General features: G+C 36.5%; 4 protein-coding genes and 2 pseudogenes across 4 annotated transcripts; all 6 read left to right on the top strand.

Annotated features, from left to right (window-relative positions):
- The first annotated feature begins 475 nt into the window (after positions 1 to 475).
- Positions 476 to 1,669, top strand: LOC115972275 (annotated as a pseudogene).
- A 1,139-nt stretch (positions 1,670 to 2,808) lies between these two features.
- Positions 2,809 to 3,681, top strand: LOC115970624 (annotated as a pseudogene).
- Positions 3,682 to 8,465: 4,784 nt separating this feature from the next.
- Positions 8,466 to 9,762, top strand: LOC115970067 (carboxylesterase 1-like). Its single transcript, XM_031089734.1, has one exon. The coding sequence runs from the start codon at positions 8,625 to 8,627 to the stop codon at positions 9,609 to 9,611; it is 987 nt and encodes a 328-aa protein (XP_030945594.1). The 5' UTR covers positions 8,466 to 8,624; the 3' UTR covers positions 9,612 to 9,762.
- A 506-nt stretch (positions 9,763 to 10,268) lies between these two features.
- Positions 10,269 to 14,830, top strand: LOC115970623 (carboxylesterase 1-like). Its single transcript, XM_031090226.1, has 2 exons — positions 10,269 to 10,502; positions 13,741 to 14,830. The coding sequence occupies exons 1-2, from the start codon at positions 10,269 to 10,271 to the stop codon at positions 14,722 to 14,724; spliced, it is 1,218 nt and encodes a 405-aa protein (XP_030946086.1). The 3' UTR covers positions 14,725 to 14,830.
- Positions 14,831 to 19,044: 4,214 nt separating this feature from the next.
- LOC115971580 (carboxylesterase 1-like) lies at positions 19,045 to 20,593 on the top strand. The gene has a single exon (XM_031091580.1). The coding sequence runs from the start codon at positions 19,778 to 19,780 to the stop codon at positions 20,438 to 20,440; it is 663 nt and encodes a 220-aa protein (XP_030947440.1). The 5' UTR covers positions 19,045 to 19,777; the 3' UTR covers positions 20,441 to 20,593.
- Positions 20,594 to 21,506: 913 nt separating this feature from the next.
- LOC115971982 (carboxylesterase 1-like) lies at positions 21,507 to 22,743 on the top strand. The gene has a single exon (XM_031092112.1). The coding sequence runs from the start codon at positions 21,600 to 21,602 to the stop codon at positions 22,578 to 22,580; it is 981 nt and encodes a 326-aa protein (XP_030947972.1). The 5' UTR covers positions 21,507 to 21,599; the 3' UTR covers positions 22,581 to 22,743.
- Positions 22,744 to 23,277: the final 534 nt, after the last annotated feature.

Raw genomic sequence — 23,277 nt, 5'->3', positions numbered from 1 at the left:
TCTCGCTATGCTTGGATCGGAGTTATTCTCTTTGTGCTTGGATCGAAGTTTCAGAGAGGAGTTTGGATGGAATCGAGAGAGCACCGTGCTTGGATTGGAGTTTCAGAGAGGAGTTTGGAATAGAGAGAGTCTCATGAGTAGAGAGAGAGAGAGTTTGAGATAAAATAATAAAAAAGTCAGAAAAATGATTATTTAAATAAAATAGATGGTAGAATAGACACTGATATAGGCGTTTTGTAAAAATTGATGTGTAAAATAGAAAAAACAGGATTTAGTGTAAAATAAAAATAAAAAAAGTTTTATACTTATTGATGTGATTGCTCTTAGCAATGTAATAATTAAACTACAGATCACACAATAATAGCCCATCTAGCAACCAACTAAATTATTAATTAGTGCAAAATAGACCAACGAACTGAATCACAAATAAATTTGGAACCACAACACTTCCTATGCATCACATTGTTAAACAAGTTTAGAATTCTTTAAAAAAAAAAAAAAAAATCAGCTTTCTGTATCCTTTCATCAACAAGATCAGTGCCATGTCCGGAGACCAAACTGCACCACCGGTTTCCACCATTGATCCCTATGAGTACCTCCAAATCATCCAAAACAGTGACGGTACCATCAAACGTCTCTACGAAATTCCTAGCACCCCTGCCGCGCCTGATCACAACGGTTCCACCCCTGTGATCACCAAAGATGTCACTCTCAACCCAAATCACAACACTTGGGTCCGCATATTCCTACCTCTCCAAGCACTAGATAACACCTCCACCAACAACATTGTCGGTAATACAAAACTTCCTCTCATTGTGTACTAACATGGTGGTGGCTTTATTCTTTTAAGTGCTGATTCCACCATGAATCATGACTTTTGCTTCAACATGGCACTTCAACTCTCCGCCGTGGTCGTCTCCGTCGAATACCGTCTCGCTCCCGAGCACCGCCTTCCTGCGGCATACGACGATGCAGTGGAAGCGTTACATTGGATCAAATGTACACAAGAAAAATTGTTACGTGACTTTGCTGATTATTCCAAGTGTTTTCTAATGGGTACTAGTGCGGGTGGCAATATAGCCTATCAAGTGGGGCTACATGCATCGACAGCCATTGGTGATTTTGAACCATTGAAGATCAAAGGGCTGATTTTGCACCACCCGTTCTTTGGTGGGTAAAAAAGGACTGAATCCGAGCTAAGGTTGCTCAACACTCCAGTTTTGCCACTATGCAGTACTGATTTGATATGGAAATTGGCTTTGCCAATTGGGGTTGACCGTGATCATGAGTATTGCAATCCAACGGTGGGTGGTGGATTTGATCAAATTAGAGAGCTGGGTTGGTGGGTTGTGGTGACTGGTTGCGATGGAGACCCATTGATAGACCGTCAGATGGAGCTAGTAGAGATGTTGAAGAAGAAGGGTGTTAAGGTAGAGGCACAACTTAATGAAGGAGATCATCATGGGGTGGAACTAATGGATGCCACGAAAGCTAATGCACTGTTTGTGTTCCTAAGGCATTTCCTAGAAAAATGCTGCTAGGATGGTTTCCCGTTTCTGCGATTCCACTTGGAACTTATGTTGTTTTCTTTTATTTTCTATGAATAGATATTTTATTTAATAAGAAAACTAAAATTAAGTTTCTTATGAGTGTTCTCTTATCTGTGTATTGTAATAGCTTACAAGTAATTAAGCTGGAATAGAAAAATTCAGCCTCAAGTCCAAAACAATTATGAGTCGGTTGGGCTGTGTTTATACTTTATAGTACTCCTACTAGCTCTAATCTTTATAGAGACATTTAATTTTGACTTATAAATAAAAGCTATCAAGAGGTTTATCTTATCCTAATCTTTAGACCGTAAACAGCTGCTATTTTATCTTCAAATCAGATATAGTGTTTATTTTCTTCTCAAAAAATAAAGTCAAGGCAACAAGGTTGTAGGTTGTAGCCGCCCGCCCTTTGCTGTTGATTTGTCCTAAAACGCGTCGCAAACAGAAAAAAAAGAATTGCAACTTGTATTACACCTTTTTTTTTTCTCTGACATGTATTATACATTTATACTTTAAGCAAACTGAAACAGCCATCCTGTGGTTGTATCTAAACCAGATAGATGACCCTAGAGCGGTAAGAGGGAAGCCTAAAATTCCTCATTTGAGAAATAGGTTGTCAATTATTTATTGTTAACAATGTGTATGCAAATCAAATGTCATAAAAAATAAAAATTCAAGTAGATGCCTTTTAGGTCTTTTTCAAACTATTTTGTTGTTATGGGTCTAACTTTATCTCGAATACGGTTTAAAATTTGATGAAATAATCTAGTTTAATAAGAAGAGTGGATGTAAGTTGAGGTTGCCAATTTTGTTTTGGTTATCAATTTATTGCCAACCTTCTTAAGTACTTACTATTCTTTCCCTTTTCTTTTTAATAATTTCTAACTATCTCTCTTTTAATTTCCATGGATGATATTTGGTCAAGTTCATAGCCATTGCAACCTGAACTAATAAAATAGGGTTTTTTTTTTTTTTTTGGGTAGCTTGTTTTGGACTTTGGATTATTTCCTTATAATATTGTTTTGGGCGGGTCGGGTTGGATCTGAGTTCTAAAATGGATCCTAGTGTTTGGCCCAGGTCCATGCTCCGCCTCGCTTGGACTGAATGAACTCGAAGTTTCCTCTAGGCAAATCAAATGTAATCATCACATATTCCTACCACATGTGAGTTAGGAAAACGTACCATCCTCAATTATTAGCAAATTTATTTGCTACACTCCCTATCAAATCCAATCTCAACTCATCAAAAGGAGTCCAAAATGTCAGGTCAAACACCTCCTTCAAACCCCACCACAGATCTCTACCAATACCTCCAAATAGTCAACAACTCTAACGGCACCATCACACGCCACCGCAAAATCCCAAACACCCCAGCCTCACCGAATCCCGATCACCCCACTCCAGTTCTCTCTAAAGACATCCCTCTAAACCAATCAAACAAAACCCCTCTTCTTCCAAACTGCCTCTCATAGAGTCATAGTGTACTTCCATGGTGGAGGCCCTGGAGGGTTCGTTTTTTACAGTGCATCCTCAACAGTGTTCCATGACTTTTGCTCAAACATAGTCATTGATGTCAATGTTATCATCGTATCAGTTGACTATCGTCTTGCTCCTGAGAATCGTTTGCCTGAAGCTTACGATGCTGCAACGTGGCCTACCATGCAGGACTACGTGTAGCTTCTGAAGTTGAAAATCTTCAGCCTTTGATAACAATCAAAGGGCAAATATTGCACCAGCCATTTTTTAGTGGGAACCAGAGGACTGAATCAGAGCTAAGACTGGTCAATGACCCTGTGTTGCCATTCTTTGTGAATGACCTTATGTGGGAGTTGTCGTTGCCAATTGGCGTTGACCGTGATCATGAGTATTGCAATCCAGCGGTGGGTGGTGGATCTCAGAGGTTGGAGAAGATTAGATTGCTTGAATGGAGGGTCCTGATGATTGATTGCAAAGGAGACCCACCGATCGACCATCAGATTGAGCTGGTTAAGATGATGGAAGAGAAGGGTCTAGCTGTGGCGAGTCAGTTTGACAAGGGTGGTCACCACGGTGTAGATCTTCAAGACCTGTCTAGGGCTAAGGCACTGCAGGCGGTCTTAAAGAATTTCATGCTACCTTCCTTGGTTGTCTAGGAAAAATAATGGGTTTGCTTTATTTTAGAAAAATCATATAGTAAAATTACTAAATTTACTTGTTTTTCATTATTTTTGGTTTATATTTTCAATATTTTCAATTTACTTGTTACTGTTAATTCATATCTTAAATCTCATATATATTAATGCCGCTATAGAAAAAGTATAGTTTAAATAGACCTATATTCTCGTTTTTACGACTTATACCCGCATTTTTAAAACACATTATAGACTTTTTTTTTTTTTTTTTGGTAGTGGAAGTATCATTTCATCTATGAACGATATTTCATGTTTCCTTTAATTCTCTCTCTCATTACATACCCGATATATCATATATTATCTTCTGTTCTTAAAGTTTAAAAAATGATGGACCAACTAACCACCAAGCTAAGAAGTAGCAAAGCACGGAAGATTTCTAAGCAGACACAATATTTTATTTCGAATAACAACAACCCCTTACATTTGGCTCAATTTAGTCATAAAGATTGAGTTTTATAGGCTATTGATATAAGTTCAATGGCAACGGCCAAGAGGACTTGCCAAACCGAGATTTCATTTTTGGTACAAAAAATATGAATACAAAATCTTTATCATGAAAGAGATATATAGTAAGATTAAAAGCTAAATTAATCTCTTCTTCACATGCCCATTTGCTCAAAGAATTTAGAGGATAATTTAAAGACGGTGTTGTCAAGAAAGGCTTGATGATGAGTAGGATACTCTTATGAGTCTTATCAATTGGGCAATATAGAACTGGAAAGGAAAAAGTTTAAGGGTTGATTATTGTAGTCAAGAAGGGAACCACATCGAGGCTGGCGGGCCATGGCTCCCCTCAACTTTTTTAAAAATTTCACATCTATATATATGTACACAAAAAGTTTAAACATTACTCCCCAAATTTTATATTCTTGACCCCCTTCCCAAAGAAAAGTACAAATTGACCCTTGAAATCCAAAAGGAAAAATAGACAAATTGCATGACCTACCCTTTTGCCCAATTGGCCAATTGTCTCAATAATAATAATAATAATAATAACTTCAAACAAATAAAAATACCCAACTAAACAAATCATAGATCTGGATAATAAAAATAACCTGTAGACAAACAAAAAATACTATCATTTAACAAATCAAAATCCGCTCTAAACAACACAAATGCCAATAAAAAATAAAAAATAAAAATAAAAACTTAAACCACCAATTCTCTCTCTCTCTCTCTCTCTCTCTCTCTCTCTCTCTCTCTCTATATATATATATATATATATAATTGAAACCTCTGAAACTCCTATAATTTTCCACGTCAGCACAATATTATTTTATTTAACTAAACAAGTCCAATTTAAATTCAAACTCATCATTATCAATTTTCCACGTTAGCACAATATTTATAAAATTATTATTTTATTTAACTTAACAAGTCCAACTTAAATTCAAACTCATCATTATCATTTTTTTAAAACAAAATTATTTTTGTTTAATCAAAACTTAATAAGCAATGAAACTCTCTCTCTCTCTCTCTCTCTCTCTCTCTCTCTATATATATATATATATATATATAACCGAAACCTCTGAAACTCTCACAATTTTCCACATCAGCACAATATTTAAATAAAATTATTATTTTATTTAACTTAACAAGTCCAACTTAAACTCAAACTCATCATTATCATTTTTTTAAACAAAATTATTTTTGTTTAATCAAAACTTAATAAGCAATGAAACTCTATCTCTCTAACAAATCCAAGTTAAACTCAAACTCATCATCATCATCATTATTATTATTATTATTGTGGGGCCCAAATAATTTATGGGCCGGGCCCATTTACCCGTGAGGAGGCCAGAGGCCCAAGCCGAGGAAGGCTATGGCCCAAGCTCGGCAAGATAGCCCTGGGATTCAGCCGGGGACAATTCAGTTCTCGGCAGACCTAAAGTCCCACCAGAAAGAGGGGTAAAAACGGTATAAGACTAAAACTAGGAAGAAATATCTAAAATATCCAGGGAATGCTGCCCTTACTGTCATTTAATACTCTGAACCTGACAGAGCTGTAGTCTTTGGCTTTTACAACCACCCCCAACGACTTTGAGTATGGGCTAATGGGACAAGTATCAGTTTTGGAAAAGTTGACCATATACGTGGACGAAGGACAATGAACCCAGGGGGATATAAAAGGAAAGATAAGTAACCTAAAGAAGAGGCTGGGAAAAATGGCCAAAAACCAGAGCCTCCCAGCCCACCTCCAGGAGAAAGATTCCAGGGGTGAAGAAAGCTTAACCACGCATGACCACCACGAAAAACCCACCACCTGGTGACTAAGGCCTAGCCTTTCAAACCCACGCTCTCCAAATGATATTATTTGGGCATTTTTACGTGCGAACCCAACACCGCTATGGTTCGTTACGAATTGTGTCCTTACAATTATTATTATTATTATTATCAATATATATATATAAAACCGAAGCCTCTAAACCTCCCACAGTTTTCCATGTCAGCATAATATTATTTTATTTAACTAAATAAGTCCAATTTAAACTCAAATTCATCATTATCAATTTTCCACGTTAGCACAATATTTATAAAATTATTATTTTATTTAACTTAACAAGTCAAACTTAAATTCAAACTCATCATTATCATTTTTTTAAACAAAATTATTTTTGTTTAATCAAAACTTAATAAGCAATGAATCTCTCTCTCTCTCTCTCTCTTCTCTCTCTCTCTCTCTCTCTCTCTCTCTCTCTCTTTATATATATATATATATATATATAACCAAAGCCTCTAAAGCTACCACAATTTTTTACATTAGCACAATATTTAAATAAAATTATTATTTTATATATTTAACTTAACAAATCCAACTTAAACTCAAACTCATCATTATCATTTTTTTAAACAAAATTATTTTTGTTTAATCAAAACTTAATAAGGAATGAAACTTTATCTCTTTAATAAGTCCAACTTAAACTCAAACTCAAACGTTGATAATCTATATCAAAACAAAAATTCTAATAGGACTCAAAAAAAAAAAGAAAAAGAAAAAAGGAGACTCACTTTGAAAATAGGACTCAAAAAAAAAAAAAAAAAAAAAGACTCTCGTTAGATTAAGAAAAGAGAGAAAGAGAGAGTCCCCCTCAAAGTCTTTTGCTAAGCTCCATGAATTTCCATGCTAGCATCATTTTTTTAAAAAAAAAAAACTAAAATTCTGATTTTTTTTTTTTTTTCAGAGTTATAATATATGTAAAATTAGGATTTTTTGCTAGGTTAATCATGAACACTATAAAAGCAGTGCAAACCCCAATTTATTTTTAAAAAAACCGAGTAGAGGTATGAGCTCTTCTTCAGTTATTTTCTTCTCCTCTACTTTGTTAAAAAAAAAAAATTTATTTTATGGTTTTTCATGTATTTTTTAGTGATTTTCATACATGAACCACCAAACCCTATGCCTGTAACTGTATATGATTTTTTTTTCATCGTTTAAAGTTTAGACCCGTTAAAATTTAAAACTTATTGCTTTATGGATTTGTGTACTTTTTTCTTTTCTTATATTTCTCTTTTGAATGGTCATATATTTTTTGAATTGTTTCAATAACTTATTCTTTAATTATATATCTTTTTTGGCATTTTGAAAGTTTTAACATTTGAATTTTTGTTAGTTTTTGCAATATTTGAACATGTTTAGCATATTTCAATGATTATACCATGTATTATTCTTTTGAAGGTAATCAATTTTTCTTTTATATTTCTCCATTGTGTAACCATATACATTTTGTTTTCTTTAAAAAATTTATAGGAAGTAAATCTTATGATTTTTTAATATTTTTTGGTCTTTCAAAAATTTTAACATTTGAATTATTCTTTTGATGGTAACACACCTTTCTCTTATATTTCTCTATTATATAGTCATATATATATATATATATATATGTGTGTGTGTGTGTGTGTGTGTGTGTTATCTATAATTTGTAGGCTTTAAATCTTTTGATTCCTTTCAATAGCTATAACCATAGATTATTCTTTTGAATGTAACTTATCTTTCTCTTATATTTCTCTATTGTTTAGTCATATATATTTTGTTTTGTTTTAATAATTTCTAAGCAGTGAATCATCTGATTTTTTTGAGTTATTTTTTTTCAGTATCTGAAATTATCTGACAAATTTTTTATAAGCTATTGCATATTCAAGCAATGACTTCTTTATCAAATTGTAATACAAATTGAAGTCATACAAAAGCAAATCATGCAATGATATAGTTTCTTAATCAATTTAAGATTTTATAAAATTATTTTAGTCTATCTCACGAATATGTAGATTCTCATGCATAACACGGGTTAGCTAGTAGTAATATATATATCCGATTGTTTTAAGGACTCAATTGCAAAGCTAGTGAAAGTGTCTTCAATCGTAATTATAATTTAAAAGTAATTTTTTGATGGAATGATATAAAGTTAATTTGTCAATTCTATATTTCGTTATCTTCGTCATGCATGATGCATCACCTACCGAATACATTGGTATCTTTGTAACTTATTCAAGGCAATCCTTATGTCGGCATCGTTTCTTCCTTATGTCGGCACAGCTTATTCAAGGCAACACACAGTGTCGTTTTATACTGCTGTTCTTCCTCATTGAGCACGGGCTTGACTTCCTCTATTTTCAACAAGATTGAGCATCAGATATTTTTGTGTAGAGTGGAGATATTTTTCTGTACAGCTGTCATTTTCTGTTCTAGAGTTTGTTAGATAGGATCCTTCTAGAAGCTTTTGTATACTATATATTGAGATGTACGTGCATAAAACTAATGAAGCTTGAATAAACAATTCAGAGAGTTCTCTTCCTAACTTTTCTCTCTGTTTTACGCTTTCTCTCCATTGTTGAAGCTTCAAGCTTTTCCTAATTCTTACAAACAATTTGAGCAGAAAGCTCATCACAAAGCTAGAGAGTTCGCCATGTCAAGTCAAACTGCTCCCTCAAATCCCACCGTTGATCCCTACCAACACCTCCAAATCGCCCTCAATGCCGACGGCACGATCACACGCCTCCGAGAAATCCCGAACACTCCACCCACACCTGATCCTAGCCACCCCACTCCAGTTCTCTCCAAAGACATCCCTCTAAACCAATCAAACAACACCTGGGTCAGAATATTCCTACCCAGAGAAGCACTTGATCATAACTCCTCCACTAAACTGCCTCTCATAGTTTACTTCCATGGAGGAGGGTTCATCCTTTACAGTGCAGCCTCATCAAATTTCCATGATTTTTGTGCCAACATGGCAATTGACCTCCACGTCATCATCGTATCCGTCGAGTACCGCCTCGCCCCAGAGCACCGTCTGCCGGCGGCTTATGATGATGCTATGGAAGCGTTACACTGGATCAAAACTACCCTAGATGATTGGCTAAGAGATTATGCTGATTTATCTAACACGTTTATTATGGGTAGTAGTGCTGGTGGTAACATAGCCTACCATGCAGGGTTCCGTGCATCCATGGAAACCGATAAACTTGAGCCTTTGGTGATCGGAGGGTTGATATTGCATCAACCAGGCTTTGGTGGGTCCCAAAGGACTCAATCAGAATTGAGGGACAATGATCCAATTTTGCCACTAAGTGTTTGTGATCTAGTGTGGGAATTGTCATTGCCAATTGCTGACCGCGACCATGAGTATTGCAATCCAAAGGTTGGAGATGGGCCTCAGCTTCTGGAAAAGATCAAGCTGCTAGGATGGAAGGTCTTGGTGGTGGGCTATGATGGGGACTTACTGTTTGAACATCAAATTGAGTTGGTAAAACTAATGAGAGAAAAGGGTGTGTCCGTGGTGAGCCAATTTGGTGAGGGGGGTTATCATGGGATAGACATGTTTGAGCCTGCCGAAGCTAAGGCATTTCAGGTGGTCCTTAAAAATTTCTTATTATCTTCATTGGTTGCCTAGGAAAAATAGTCCACATGTCAAAGTCTTGCACAAAGAGTAACGTTGTAATGTTGTAGATGTGATTAATGCTATTTTGTTATATGTATTGAAAAGTCGTTGTTTTGGCTTTGATGTTGTTAAATCATAAATAAAAAAAACATCGTTTTCATAATTATTGGTTTCCATCTTCAGACCATTCGGCCATACCCAACCCCAATTTTCAGAGTCCAACCAACAAAAATCCCAACAAATCCAACAAAGTAACAGCACATTCAACCATACACAACCCCAATTTTCAAACCAAAGAAAAATTATCAAGCTTTACCGTCCATAGTAAAACCCAGTTATCAAAAGGATCAAAATTGAAACAAAACAAGACCTAAAGGGTTTTAGCAAAAAATAAAAATATAGCGCCCACCCCAATGCGATGCGAAACAAACCCAAAAATTTTAGCAAAAAAGAAGAAGAAGAAATGAAGTCCCAAATCTCTCTTCTTCTTCTTATTCTTGTTGGTGGTGGCAGATTTGGTACCAAAAATTTTAGCAAAAAAGAAGAAGAAGTGGTGGCAGATTTGGTACCAAAAATTTTAGCAAAAAAGAAGAAGAAGAAATGAAGTCCCAAATCTCTCTTCTTCTTCTTATTCTTGTTGTTGGTGGCAAATTTGGTAAGTTGGTGACGATGGTAGTGAATGAGAGGCTGATGAAGAGGAGGATCTTTGCCGATCTCTACGACTTCCATACCTTCCCCACCACTACCACCACCAACACTGAGGATGAGCAGTCCTTCAGAGTAAAGATGAGTGCTTTTCTGGAAAAACATGCTCACCTCATGCACTCGCACTCCGCCACCATGCTTCCCGCTTTTCTAGACCCGGTTGTTGGAGCATCATCGTTGGGTGATGGAAAATCAAAGGTGGTGTGGGTGATGGCAGATTAGCACTGGGCATTAATGAGAGGGAGAGAGAAACAAAGATGAGAGGGATCAAAGAGAATAAGGCCTTGTTTGGATTTTGCAAAACTAAGTTAACAAAACTGAGATTTTTTAACTCATAACCCAAAATCCGTGGGGCCCACATATATAAACATTGTTTGGATGATTTTGGGTCAATTAACAAAACTGAGTTTTTTGAGATATAGGTTACCAATTTCGGAAACAGCCCAAGCTTGTTTTCAAGTTATGGGTTTGTTAACTCAGTGACAATTTTCGTAATTTTTTAGCACAATTGGGTCCCACAAAAGTTTGTAGTTCCATCACTGCAAGCTGAGATGCTCCAACAGATATTTTCTCATAACTTTCCCAACTAGGGCTGTCCAAACCACCTGGCCACCCGCCCAAACAGCCCAATTCGCCCAAGCCCAACTCGTCGCCACCCGATCCAACATCTCCGGTGGTCGGACGCGGGTCCAAACTCTCTAACCCGACCCCATGTGGGTCAGTTGCCGGTTTTACCTTTCAAAACCCTTGACACCCGACCCGAACTGAAACAATCATCTTCTCCGGCAAAATATTACGAATTTAGGACCAAATCCGGCGAGATCCGGTGATGTTCTGGTGTTCCTCAGCTCCAATTTCTTCACGAATAGCATTTCGCACATTACTAGCAAGCATATGCAAAATCTCCTTTTGAATTGTGGGTGATGTATATTTGGCATTTCCTGGAGCATTTTCCAAGACAACACTAGCTACTTTGTCATTGAAAGTTGATGTGAATTTTATCAATTCAATAAAATTACCTCTATTTTTTGAATCAAGGCTATCATCATGACCTCTAAAAGCACAAGCTTGGAATGCTAGCCATCAGCACACTCTATTGAGGTTTTGAGCCGCAACCGATTATTCTCTAATTCTTTTGATGTTTGTTTCCCAATTAGCTTGTCAATATGTCGTGAATAGTTCTTTAAATCCTCGCAACATTTCACAGCAATTTTATGTGGGGAGTTTGGTTCTTTCCCTTCATGACTAATTAAAGGACAATTCATTCCATCTTTCACCTTTTTCCAATTATTAAAACCTGTTGAAATGAATGCATCTGATCCGGGACGACCTATTGGTTTCTTACTAAAAAGGTAGCAAGGTAGACAATATAACGCATCCATTGAAGGTGAGTATTCCAACCAATCCTTATGTGAAACAAACCATGAAGGTTGAAATCGACGATGATGTGTATCATCATTGTATGGATAGACTATATCTATAGGTTGGTATAGACCTTCTATGAGATAAGCTCGTCGGATTTCATCTTGTTTGTTGATAGGAAATTCACATATTTGTTTACGTGTTCTTGGATCACGATCTATCTCTTCAGATTGAAGTTTTGGACATTTGGAGGGGTGTTCATCAGGCATCGAAGTATTAACATTTGTTTCTACAGCCACAGGTGTCATAATTTCTGAATTGCTAACATCTTTTTTCTTAAAGAATGCATCAATTGTTTTTCGTTTGCTCATAATTCTTTTAGTTTTAAGAATATGACTCAAAAATTAACCTGAAAAGAATTTAAAAAAATAAAATTTTAATTAGAAATTTTTGCTTAGTTATATGAATGTTATTCATACTCAAGAAAAAAAAAATTCCACTATAATTTAAACAGTCAACCCATTTTTAATACAACTTTAATTAATAATAACCCCTCAAACAAAAACAAAAATAATTTAATTAATTTGTCTTTTATAATGTATTGGTTAATTTAATTATATCGCTTTAATTATTGTTGTTTAGCGTAACAATAAACTATATTGCTAAAATTTATTTGTCATTAATTATAATGCTTTAATTTGTTATATTGTTTAGCCCAACAATATAACAAATTAAACACACGTTACACTAAAGACCAACACACGTTACACTAAAGACAGTAAACACTAATTTGTTATATTGTTTAGCCCTTTAATTTGTTGTTATAATGCTTCACAACACAGTAAACACACGTTACACTAAAGACTAACACACTGACCAACAAAAAGGGATAAGATAAAGACAAATAAAAAAAAAAAAAAAAAAAAAAAAAAAAAAAAAGCAAAAGCCAACCAATAAAAGAGTGAGATCAAATTACATATAGGCTATTAAAGTTAAAGAATAAAGAGACTCAAAGAGAGACGTTCATAAATCATAAATTTCATTTCAATTTTTTCATTTGGTCATTCAGTGAGATAGAGAGAGAGAGAGACTGAGAGAGAGTCAGAGAGAAAAACCTTGAGGGAGGGCCGGACTGCCGGAACCGAAGCGGAGGAAGCAACGAGTGAACGAGCAACGCTACACCGGAGCAGAGGCAGAGCAATCTGCCGTCTGTGATCTCCGATGACCGATCTACCGTCTACGATCTACAAAAATTTCATTTCATTTTTCATTTCAGTGACAGTGAGATAAAGAGAGAGAGAAAAAGAGAGAAATACCTTGAGGGAGGGCCAGAGGGAGCACCGAGCACCGGAGCAGAGGCAGAGCGATCTGCGATCTCAGATCTCCGATCTCCGATCTGCGATGAGAGGCGAGCGACGATGACGACGACGAGCAAGCTGTGACGTCACGACGACGTGACCGTGGGTTACTGGTTTTGGTTTGCTAGGGTTTGGTTTTGGTTTGTGTATTGGGGATTTTTTTTTTTTTTTAGATAAACACCTCTGTCACTCTGTGTTTGTGTTTGGTTTGCTGTTGAGTTTGATTTGCTTTTGCTGATTTGCTCTGTATAGGCAGTATTGGGGTTTGATTTCTCTGCCACCGATTTGATTTCTCTGCCAGCGACGTGATGGGTTCGATTTTCTGATTCTCTGTAATTTTTTTTTTTTTTTTTTGGTTGAGAATCCGTGGGCTTGCCATGAATCTTTGGCTCACCGTGGGCTTGGTTGCGTGGGTTCTTATTATTTTTTTTTTTTTTTCAGATTTTAGTTCAAATTTTTTTGGGTTTTTTTTTTTTTTTTTTTTTTTTTTTTTTTTTTTTTTGCTTGAAAGTAGAACAGATAATTTTTTTTTTTTTTGTTAATTTGAGGGTGTTCCTAATTTTTGATTGAGGCCTGGGAGAATGGGTGAGAAATGGGTAGGGGGGACCGGCTGTCTAATGTTGGGGGGGCCTATTTATTTTTTCTTTATAGTCTAATGGGAAAAAAAAAAAATTTTTGCAGGGGCCACAGCCCGCACCCCCCCCCCCCCCCCCCAGCCACTATGTGGCTCCACCCCTATCTATGAGTACCTCCAAATCATCCAAAACATTGACGGTACCATCAAACGTCTCTACGAAATTCCTAGCACCCCTGCCGCACCTAATCACAACAGTTCCACCTCTGTGATCACCAAAGATGTCACTCTCAACCCAAATCACAACACTTGGTTCCGCATATTCCTAGCTCGCCAAGCACTAGATAACACCTCTACCAACAACAGTGTCGGTAAGACAAAACTTCCTCTCATTGTGTACTACCATGGTGGTGGTTTTATTCTTTTAAGTGCTGATTCCACCATGAATCATGATTTTTGCTTCAACATGGCACTTCAACTCTCCGCCGAGGTCGTCTCCGTCGAATACCGTCTCGCTCCTGAGCACCGCCTTCCTGCGGCGTACGACGATGCAGTGGAAGCGTTACATTGGATCAAATGTACACAAGAAAAATTGTTACGTGACTTTGCTGATTATTCTAAGTGTTTTCTAATGGGTACTAGTGCGGGTGGCAATATAGCCTATCACGTGGGGCTACGTGCATCGACAGCCGTTTGTGATTTTGAACCATTGAAGATCAAAGGGCTGATTTTGCACCACCCGTTCTTTGGTGGGTCAAAAAGGACTGAATCCAAGCTAAGGTTGCTCAACACTCCAGTTTTGCCACTATGCAGTACTGATTTGATGTGGAAATTGGCTTTGCCAATTGGGGTTGACCGTGATCATGGGTATTGCAATCCAACGGTGGGTGATGGATTTGAACAATTTGATCAAATTAGAGAGCTGGGTTGGTGGGTTGTGGTGACAGGTTGTGATGGAGACCCATTGGTAGACCGTCAGATGGAGCTGGTAGAAATGTTGAAGAAAAAGGGTGTTAAAGTAGAGGCACAATTTAATGAAGGAGATTATCATGGGGTGGAACTAATGGATGTCACGAAAGCTAATGCACTGTTTGTGTTCCTAATGTATTTCCTAGAAAAATGCTAGGTTGGTTGGTTTCTCGTTTCTGCGATTTCACTTGGAACCTATCTTGTTTTCTTTTATTTTCTATGAATATATTTTTTATTTAATAAGCAAACTAAAATTAAGTTTCTTATGAGTGTTCTCTAATTCTGTGTACTGTAAAAGTTTACAAGTAAGCTGGAATAGAAAAATTCAGCCTCAAGTCCACAACAATTATGAGTCGGTTGGGCTTTGTTTATACTTTATAATACTCCTACTAGCTCTAATCTTTATAGAGACATTTAATTTTGACTTATAAATAAAAGCTATCAAGAGGTTTATCTTATCCTAATCTTTAGACCGTAAACAGCTGCTATTTTATCTTCAAATCAGACATAGTGTTTATTTTCTTCTCAAAAAATAAAGTCAAGGCATCAAGGTTGTAGGTTGTAGCCGCCCTTTGCTGTTGATTTGTCCCAAAACGCGTCGCAAAAAGAAAAAAAGAATTGCAACTTGTATTATACTTTTTTTTTTTTTGGTTGCTCTGACGTGTATTATACATTTGAACTTTAAGCAAACTGAAAGAGCCGTCCTCTGGTTGCATCTAAACTAAAGTCAATTGCTTTAGAAGATAGATGGCCCTAGCGCGGTAAGAAGGAAGCTTAAGGGGTCCGTTTGGTAATGTTATTCTAGTAATATTATTTGTATTTTTTGAAAATATATGTGAATAAAAAAGTATTTGAAAATACGTGTAATATTGTTTAAACACTGAAAATTTTTGTTTAAACAACGGTAACAAACGGGCCCTAAAATTCCTCATTTGAGAAATCGGTTGTCAAATATTTATTGTTAATGAGTATGCAAATCATATGTCATAAAAAAATAAAAATTCATTCAAATAGATGCCTTTTAGGTCTTTTTCAAACTATTTTGTTGTTATGGGTCTAGCTTTATCTCGAATACAGTTTAAAATTTGATGAAATAATCTAGTTCAACAAGAAGAGTGGATGTAAGTTGAGGTTGCCAATTTTGTTTTGGTTATCAATTTATTGCCAACCTTCTTAATTACTTACTATTCTTTCTCTTTTCTCTTTAGTAATTTCTAACTATTTCTCTTTTCCATGGATGATATTTGGTCAAGTTCATAGGCTCATAGCCACTGAAACCTAAACCAATAAAATAGGGTTTACCGGATTAGGATCCGGTGCAATTCACCTCATTTGTCTCACAAACTTTTTCTACCTTTTACTTCTTATAAAATTTTTCTTAATTTTTTTAATTAATGGTTGAGATTGAAAATTACTTTTTGCAACTATCAATCTCAACCATAAAAAGTAATTGCATCAGGTGCAATATGATCTCAATCCGAGTTTACCAAGAAAAAACATGATCCAATTCAGGTCACTAATCAGGTGATAAGGCTAGAATGAGTTTTTTTTTTTTTTTTTTGGTAGCTTGTTTTGGACTTTGGATTATTTCCTTATAATATTGTTTTGGGCAGGTCGATTTGGACCTAAGTTCTAAAATGGATCTAAGTGTTTGGCCCAAGTCCATGCTCAGCCTTGCTTGAACTGAAGGAACTCGAAGTTTACTCTAGGCAAATCAAATGTAATTATCACATATTCCTACCTAGGGGTATGCAGCCAACCTACTAAAATCGACTTGACCCAACCCAACCCGCTAGGTTGGGTCAGTTTTTAGTGGTTGGTGAGTTGGGTTGGGTTATGGATTTTTTTTTTAATAGCAGATCATGTTGGGTGCGGGTCATAACAATCACAAACCCACCTAACCCTACCCGACCAACCTCTATATTTAAAATTTTAATTATATATATAGAAATGTATTATATAATTAATAATGTTTTCTCATATTCGGCCCTTCCTATCTAAAACCCAATTTCCTTACAAACCCTAATGTGAGGCCAAAGAACTTATGACCCGGCCCACTTTCCACTAGGGCCTAGGGCCCGTGCCGAGGAAAGTAGTTGCCGAGGACAAGTGATGAAAGACCAAATAGCCTAGAGACACAGCCGAGGATGATCTTGTCCTCAGCATCCCAAGACTTCAAAGGGAAGAACAACATCTCGTCGAAGGTTGCCTCCAAAATGCCCCCAGAAGAAGAGGCGAGTAGAATGGGACCCACATGGGGGCACGGAGTGGGGGTGGTTCAAGGTAAATACGTCACCTCCACACTGAATGTGCCCACAAATGTCCTGGCCGTATTAATGGGAAAAGACTCCTGAACAGTGTGGTTTCGGTTATTGCAACTAACAAAAAGCAGGAGGGGCGGCTGATGGGATAGGTATTTTAATAGGTACTTGCCTGATCAACAGGTGGAGGGTCAGGATCAACCGAGAAGGGCTATATAATGTGAAGGCTTATGCGCCAAAAAAGGGGGGCTTCCAAACGGGAGAGTCCTAAAAAAGGATAATAAGGACATGAAGTTCCTTGAACAAGGTCTAAGGACCGGAGCCACTCATGACGTACCGGAATAGATTATTATTAAACACATCAGGTTCGTCCTTGTGCAAATCGCTATGGAAGTCCTGATTAACTACCGTCCGGTGACCAAAGCCTAGCCTTTCAAGCCCACGCTCTACAAATTTTATTGTTTGGGCCTTTTAACGTACGAACCCAACATCATTTTTGGGTGGTTACAAATTGAGTCCTTACACCTAACAATTTCATTTCTCTCTTTGCCACCTCCCACTCCTATTTGTTTATAACTAAGTTGGGATACTAATTTATGTATATTTTGTTTATCAACTCAATTGGATATGTTTTGTTTATAACTGAGTTAGAATACTAGTTTATGAATATTTTATTGATCAACTCAGATGACAGGTGGAATATATATTTTTCCTACTCAAGTTAGTAATAATAGTAATAAAAAAACTGTCAAACTCATGGGTTCAACCCGACCCAACCTGATTTATGTGGGTTGTATTAAGTTGGGTTGTACCTTTGTGATGGGTTGAGTTGGGTTGAATTTTTTTAACCCACCATGGTGGATTGGGTCGAATACATTGGTCATCTTTGTACCTTATAGTGTTTTTGAATCATTTTTTTTGTTTTGGAAGCTTATACCTAATAGTATTAATTAATACAACATCTAACATATTTTTGGATCTATAAGCAATAGACTATAAAGAAACAAGAGGCAGCCAAAATTTCTAACGACCATCAAAAGAGAGTAGAATGTCAGGTCAAGATGCACCAATCAATCCCACGGAGGTTCGGTAATCGAAGACAGCCATCAAAATTTTATTTTTTCTTCTCTCTTCATTTTTTTCCATCCATATGTTTGTTCTTTTTCTTTTCTTTTTTCTCATGTTTTTTCTCCTCCACACACATATCCCCACTTCTCCTCTTTATCTTCATTTTTTAATTTCATTTTCTACCTTTTCATCTACTTGTATGATCTCTACTAGGATCGAAGGTCTTGGTGGTGGGCTGTGATGGGGACATACTGTTTGAAAATCAAACTGAGTTGGTAAAACTGATGAGAGAAAAGGGTGTGTTAGTGGTGAGCCAATTTGGTGGGGGGTGGTTATCATGGGATAGATATGTTTGAGCCTGCCAAAGCTAAGGCACTCCATATGGTCCTTAAAAATTTCATATTTTCTTCATTGGCTGCCTAGGAAGAATAGTCCACATGTCAAGTCTTGCACAAAGAATAACGTTGTAATGTTGTTGATGTGATTAATGCTATGTTGGTATATGTATTGAAAAGTCATTGTTTTGACTTTGATGCTGTTAAATCATAAATAAAACACCATTTTCATAATTATTGTTTTCCATCTTCAGACCATTAATGGCATGGGATTATGGCCGTATGGGGTTTTTTATGTGTAAGAAGTGGAATAACTGAATTAAAAGTTAGAAGCTAGAACCACATTTTATTATATTAATAATAATAATAAAAATTACCATCTTTTTATATATGCAGTTCTACCATATATATAATCTTTGAAAATAAATAATGATACTCAAGAAACACAAAAACTTTATTAAAAATTTAATTTTTGTGCTTTATAGTTCATCTACGCATCAAATATCTTTCAGTAAAAAAACACATCAAAATATTCATAATACTATAAATAAAAATTAATTTTTTTATGGAATAATATAGAGTAAATTAATTTGTCTGTTCTATATTTCGCTATCAGCTGCTTCGTCATGCATGGATTCATCACCTACCGAATCTTTTTTTTTTTTTTTCAGAAAAATCACCTACCGAATCCATTGGTCATCTTTACACCTTTTAGTATTTTTGAATAATTTTTTGTTTTGGAAGCTTATACCTGATAGTATTAATACAACATCTAACATATTTTTGGATCTATAAGCAATATACTATAAAGAAAAAAAAGGCAGCCAAAATTTCTAACAGCCATCAAAAGAGAGTAAAATGTCAGGTCAAAATGCACCAATCAATCCCAACGGGGATCCGTACCAGCTCCTCCAGATAGTCCGAAACCCGGACGGCATGATAACCCGAGCTCTCGATATTCCAGAAACCCCACCCACATCTGATCCCAGCCTTTAACTTATATATATCTTCCCAAGCGAAAGTCAAACACATAACAAACTCCATCCTGAGTTCCTTACACAACTATATATATTACAATTACTCAACAATGTAAGTGGAATCCTTATCTTCCTAACTTTTCTCTCTGTTTTACACTTTCTCTCCATTGTTGAAGCTTCAAGCTTTTCCTAATTCTTACAAACAATTTGAGCAGAAAGCTCATCACAAAGCTAGAGAGTTCGCCATGTCAAGTCAAACTGCTCCCTCAAATCCCACCGTTGATCCCTACCAACACCTCCAAATCGCCCTCAATGCCGACGGCACGATCACACGCCTCTGAGAAATCCCGAACACTCCACCCACACCTGATCCTAGCCACCCCACTCCAGTTCTCTCCAAAGACATCCCTCTAAACCAATCAAACAACACCTGGGTCAGAATATTCCTACCCAGAGAAGCACTTGATCATAACTCCTCCACTAAACTGCCTCTCATAGTTTACTTCCATGGAGGAGGGTTCATCCTTTACAGTGCAGCCTCATCAAATTTCCATGATGTTTGTGCCAACATGGCAATTGACCTCCACGTCATCATCGTATCCGTCGAATACCGCCTCGCCCCAGAGCACCGTCTGCCGGCGGCTTATGATGATGCTATGGAAGCGTTACACTGGGTCAAAACAACCCCAGATGATTGGCTAAGAGATTATGCTGATTTATCTAACACGTTTATTATGGGTGTTAGTTCTGGTGGTAACATAGCCTACCATGCAGGGTTACGTGCATCCGTGGAAATTGATAAACTTGAGCATTTGGTGATCAGAGGGTTGATATTGCATCAACCATACTTTGGTGGGTCCCAAAGGACTCAATCAGAATTGAGGGACAATCATCCAACTTTGCCACTAAGTGTTTGTGATCTAATGTGGGAATTGTCATTACCAATTGCTGACCGCGACCATGAGTATTGCAATCCAAAGGTTGGAGATGGGCCTCAGCTTTTGGAAAAGATCAAGCTGCTAGGATGGAAGGTCTTGGTGGTGGGCTATGATGGGGACATACTATTTGAACATCAAATTGAGTCGGCAAAACTGATGAGAGAAAAGGGTGTGTCAGTGGTGAGCCAATTTGGTGAGGGGGGCTATCATGGGGTAGATTTTGTTGAGCCTGCCAGAGCTAAGGCACTCCATGTGGTCCTTAAAAATTTCATATTGTCTTCATTGGTTGCCTAGGAAGAATAGTCCACAGGTCAAAAGTCTGCACAAAGAATAACGTTGTAATGTTGTTGATGTGATTAATGCCATGTTGTTATATGTACTGAAAAGTCGTTGTTTTGGCTTTGATGCTGTTAAATCATAAATAAAAAAACATCATTTTCATAATTATTGTTTTCCATCTTCAGACCATTATTGGCATGGAATTATGACCGTATGGGGTGTTTTATGTGAAAAAAGTGGAATAATTGAATTAAGAGTTAGAAGTTAGAACCTCATTTTATTATATTAATTATAATAAAAATTACCATCTTTTTATATATACAGCTCTATCATATATATAATATTTGCAAATAATTAATGGTATACTTAAGAAACACACAAACTTTAATGAAAATTTAGAGATTGTTTGGTAACGTTACTCTAATAATGTTGTTTGTATTTTTATATTTTTTTGAAAATTTGTGTGGATGAACAAATGTGTGGAAATGTTGTTTAAAAACTAAAAACATATGTTTAAGCTCTTATACCTAACGACTCCTTAATTTTTGTGCTTTATAGTTCATCTACGCATCAAAATATTCATAATACTATAAATAAAAAGATAATAAAAATACAACCTGTTAGGGTATATATGTGTGAAGAGAACGATTGAGTTATTGATTTTAGTATTTGAGAAATAATGAGGGTATATATAGTTAGCTCAATAAATAAAGTATATTATGGAAATGTGTGGTGAACCATTTCAACTGAAAAAAATCTTTGCATGATAAAAAGTAATCATTAAGGAAAGAATAAAGAGTAATCATTCTAAAGAGGCATAAGTTGGAATTCTCTTTTATATATCTTAAAAATAAAAATCTAACATATTGCTCACATCCGATTGTTTTTAGGTCTCAATTGCAAAGCTAGTGAAAGTGACTTCAATCGTTATAATTTAAAATTAATTTTTTTATGGAATAATATAAAGTAAATTTGTCTGTTCTATATTTCGCTATCTGCTTCGTCATGCATGATTCATCACGTTTGTACCTTATGGTATTTTTGAATCATTTTTTGTTTTGGAAGCTTATACCTGATAGTATTAAGAATTTAAGACAACATCTAACATATTTTTGGATCTATAAAGAAACAAAGAGGCAGCCAAAATTTCTAACAGCCGTCAAAAGAGAGTAAAATGTCAGGTCAAGATGCACCAATCAATCCCACCGGGGATCCGTACCAGCTCCTCCAGATAGTTCGAAACCCGGACGGCACGATAACCCGAGCTCTCAATATTCCAGAAACCCCACCCACATCTGATCCCAGCCTTTCCATTTCAGTTCTCTCTAAAGACATCCCAATTAACCAATCAAACAACACATGGGTCAGAATATATCTACCTCGTGAAGCACTTGATAACTCCTCACACCTGAAGCTACCTCTTATAGTTTATTGCCATGGGGGAGGATTCGTCTTATACAGTGCAGCCTCATCTCATGTACACGATCATTGTGTCCGCTTGGCCAATGAATTACGTGTCATCATCGCATCGGTCGAGTACCACCTCACCCCGGAGCATCGGCTCCCGGCTGCTTATGATGATGCTGTGGAAGCGTTGTACCGGATCAAAACCACCCAAGATGATTGGTTGACAAAGTACGCTGATTTTTCAAACTGTTTCATTACGGGCATGAGTGCTGGGGGAAACATAGCCTACCAAGCAGGACTACGTGTAGCTGCGGAAGCTGACCATCTCGGGCCTTTGAATATCCGAGGGCTGATATTGCAACAACCATTCTTTGGTGGGACCCAAAGGAGTGAGTCAGAGCTGAGGTTGGTCACTGATCCAACGTTGCCACTGTGTGTTTCTGATCTGCTGTGGGAGTTGTCATTGCCAATTGGGGTTGACCGTGATCATGAGTATTGCAATCCAACGGTGGGAGGTGGGTCTAAGCTATTGGAGAAAATAAGGTTGCTGGGATGGAAGGTTTTGGTGACTGGTTGTGACGGGGACCTTTTGTTTGATCGTCAGGTTGAGCTGGTGAAGCTGTTGGAGGAACATGGTGTACACGTGGTGGGTCATTTCAGTGTTGGAGGTTGTCATGGGGTGGACTTTCATGACTCCTCTAGGGGCAAGGCATTCTTGGAGCAAGTTAAGAATTTTATATTAATTTGATTACACGAATGACCATGTTTTTTCTTCTAAGCCATGAGTCATGGTGATTATTGATTTGATTGTGTTGCATAATGGTGGAGTTCTAGATTAAAAATGGCCCTTCCTTTCTTTGTAAGAGTATGATGGAGAAAATAAAATTTGGTGAACACCATTTTGGTCCTCACACTTTAGAGTTATAGTCAATTTGATCCTTATATTTTAGTAACAGTCAATTTGATTCTTGTTATTTTCACATTGCAATCAATTTGGTTCTTACTGTTAACTTACTAACAGAATTGCTTATGTGACAAACGGTGTGCACTGTTGACATACTCAAAGATAACGTAACTAATAAAATAATAATAAAATTTTTTGTTAGTCATTAAAAAATTCCATGTTAGTATTTAAATTGTAAAAAAAAAAAAAAAAAAATTAAAAATCTCAAGAATAAAAAATTAAGATCACCCTCAAATTTTCTTGTATTTTCCTGGTAACTAATCACAAGACTCAAACTCAAATTTGTTCCAAATTTGATTTTCTGCTTCTCTTTATTTGTTTCTTTCTTAAATAGTAAAATCTAGATTTGATCCCTCTCCAATCTCTCTCTCTCTCTCTCTCTCTCTCTTTTATCTCACAATCTCTAAAATCTCGCAGCAAACTCATAGTCAAACTAATAGCAACAAAGACACATATTCAAATAAAGAATACCCAGAAGACC

The sequence above is a fragment of the Quercus lobata genome, chromosome 12 (genome assembly GCF_001633185.2).
Source record: "Quercus lobata isolate SW786 chromosome 12, ValleyOak3.0 Primary Assembly, whole genome shotgun sequence".
In the NCBI taxonomy this organism is placed as follows: domain Eukaryota; kingdom Viridiplantae; phylum Streptophyta; class Magnoliopsida; order Fagales; family Fagaceae; genus Quercus; species Quercus lobata.
The sequence above is the reverse complement of the archived record's forward strand: the minus strand, read 5'-3'. Positions and strand labels throughout refer to the sequence as shown.

Bases quoted from the DNA above. Each gene is read 5' to 3' on its own strand.
- LOC115970067 (XM_031089734.1), top strand. From the start codon at position 8,625: ATGTCAAGTCAAACTGCTCCCTCAAATCCCACCGTTGATCCCTACCAA.
- LOC115970623 (XM_031090226.1), top strand. From the start codon at position 10,269: ATGGTAGTGAATGAGAGGCTGATGAAGAGGAGGATCTTTGCCGATCTC. The intron at 10,503-13,740 runs GTGGTGTGGGTG...CCCCCCCCCCAG, and splicing joins TGGGTGATGGAAAATCAAAG to CCACTATGTGGCTCCACCCC.
- LOC115971580 (XM_031091580.1), top strand. From the start codon at position 19,778: ATGGCAATTGACCTCCACGTCATCATCGTATCCGTCGAATACCGCCTC.
- LOC115971982 (XM_031092112.1), top strand. From the start codon at position 21,600: ATGTCAGGTCAAGATGCACCAATCAATCCCACCGGGGATCCGTACCAG.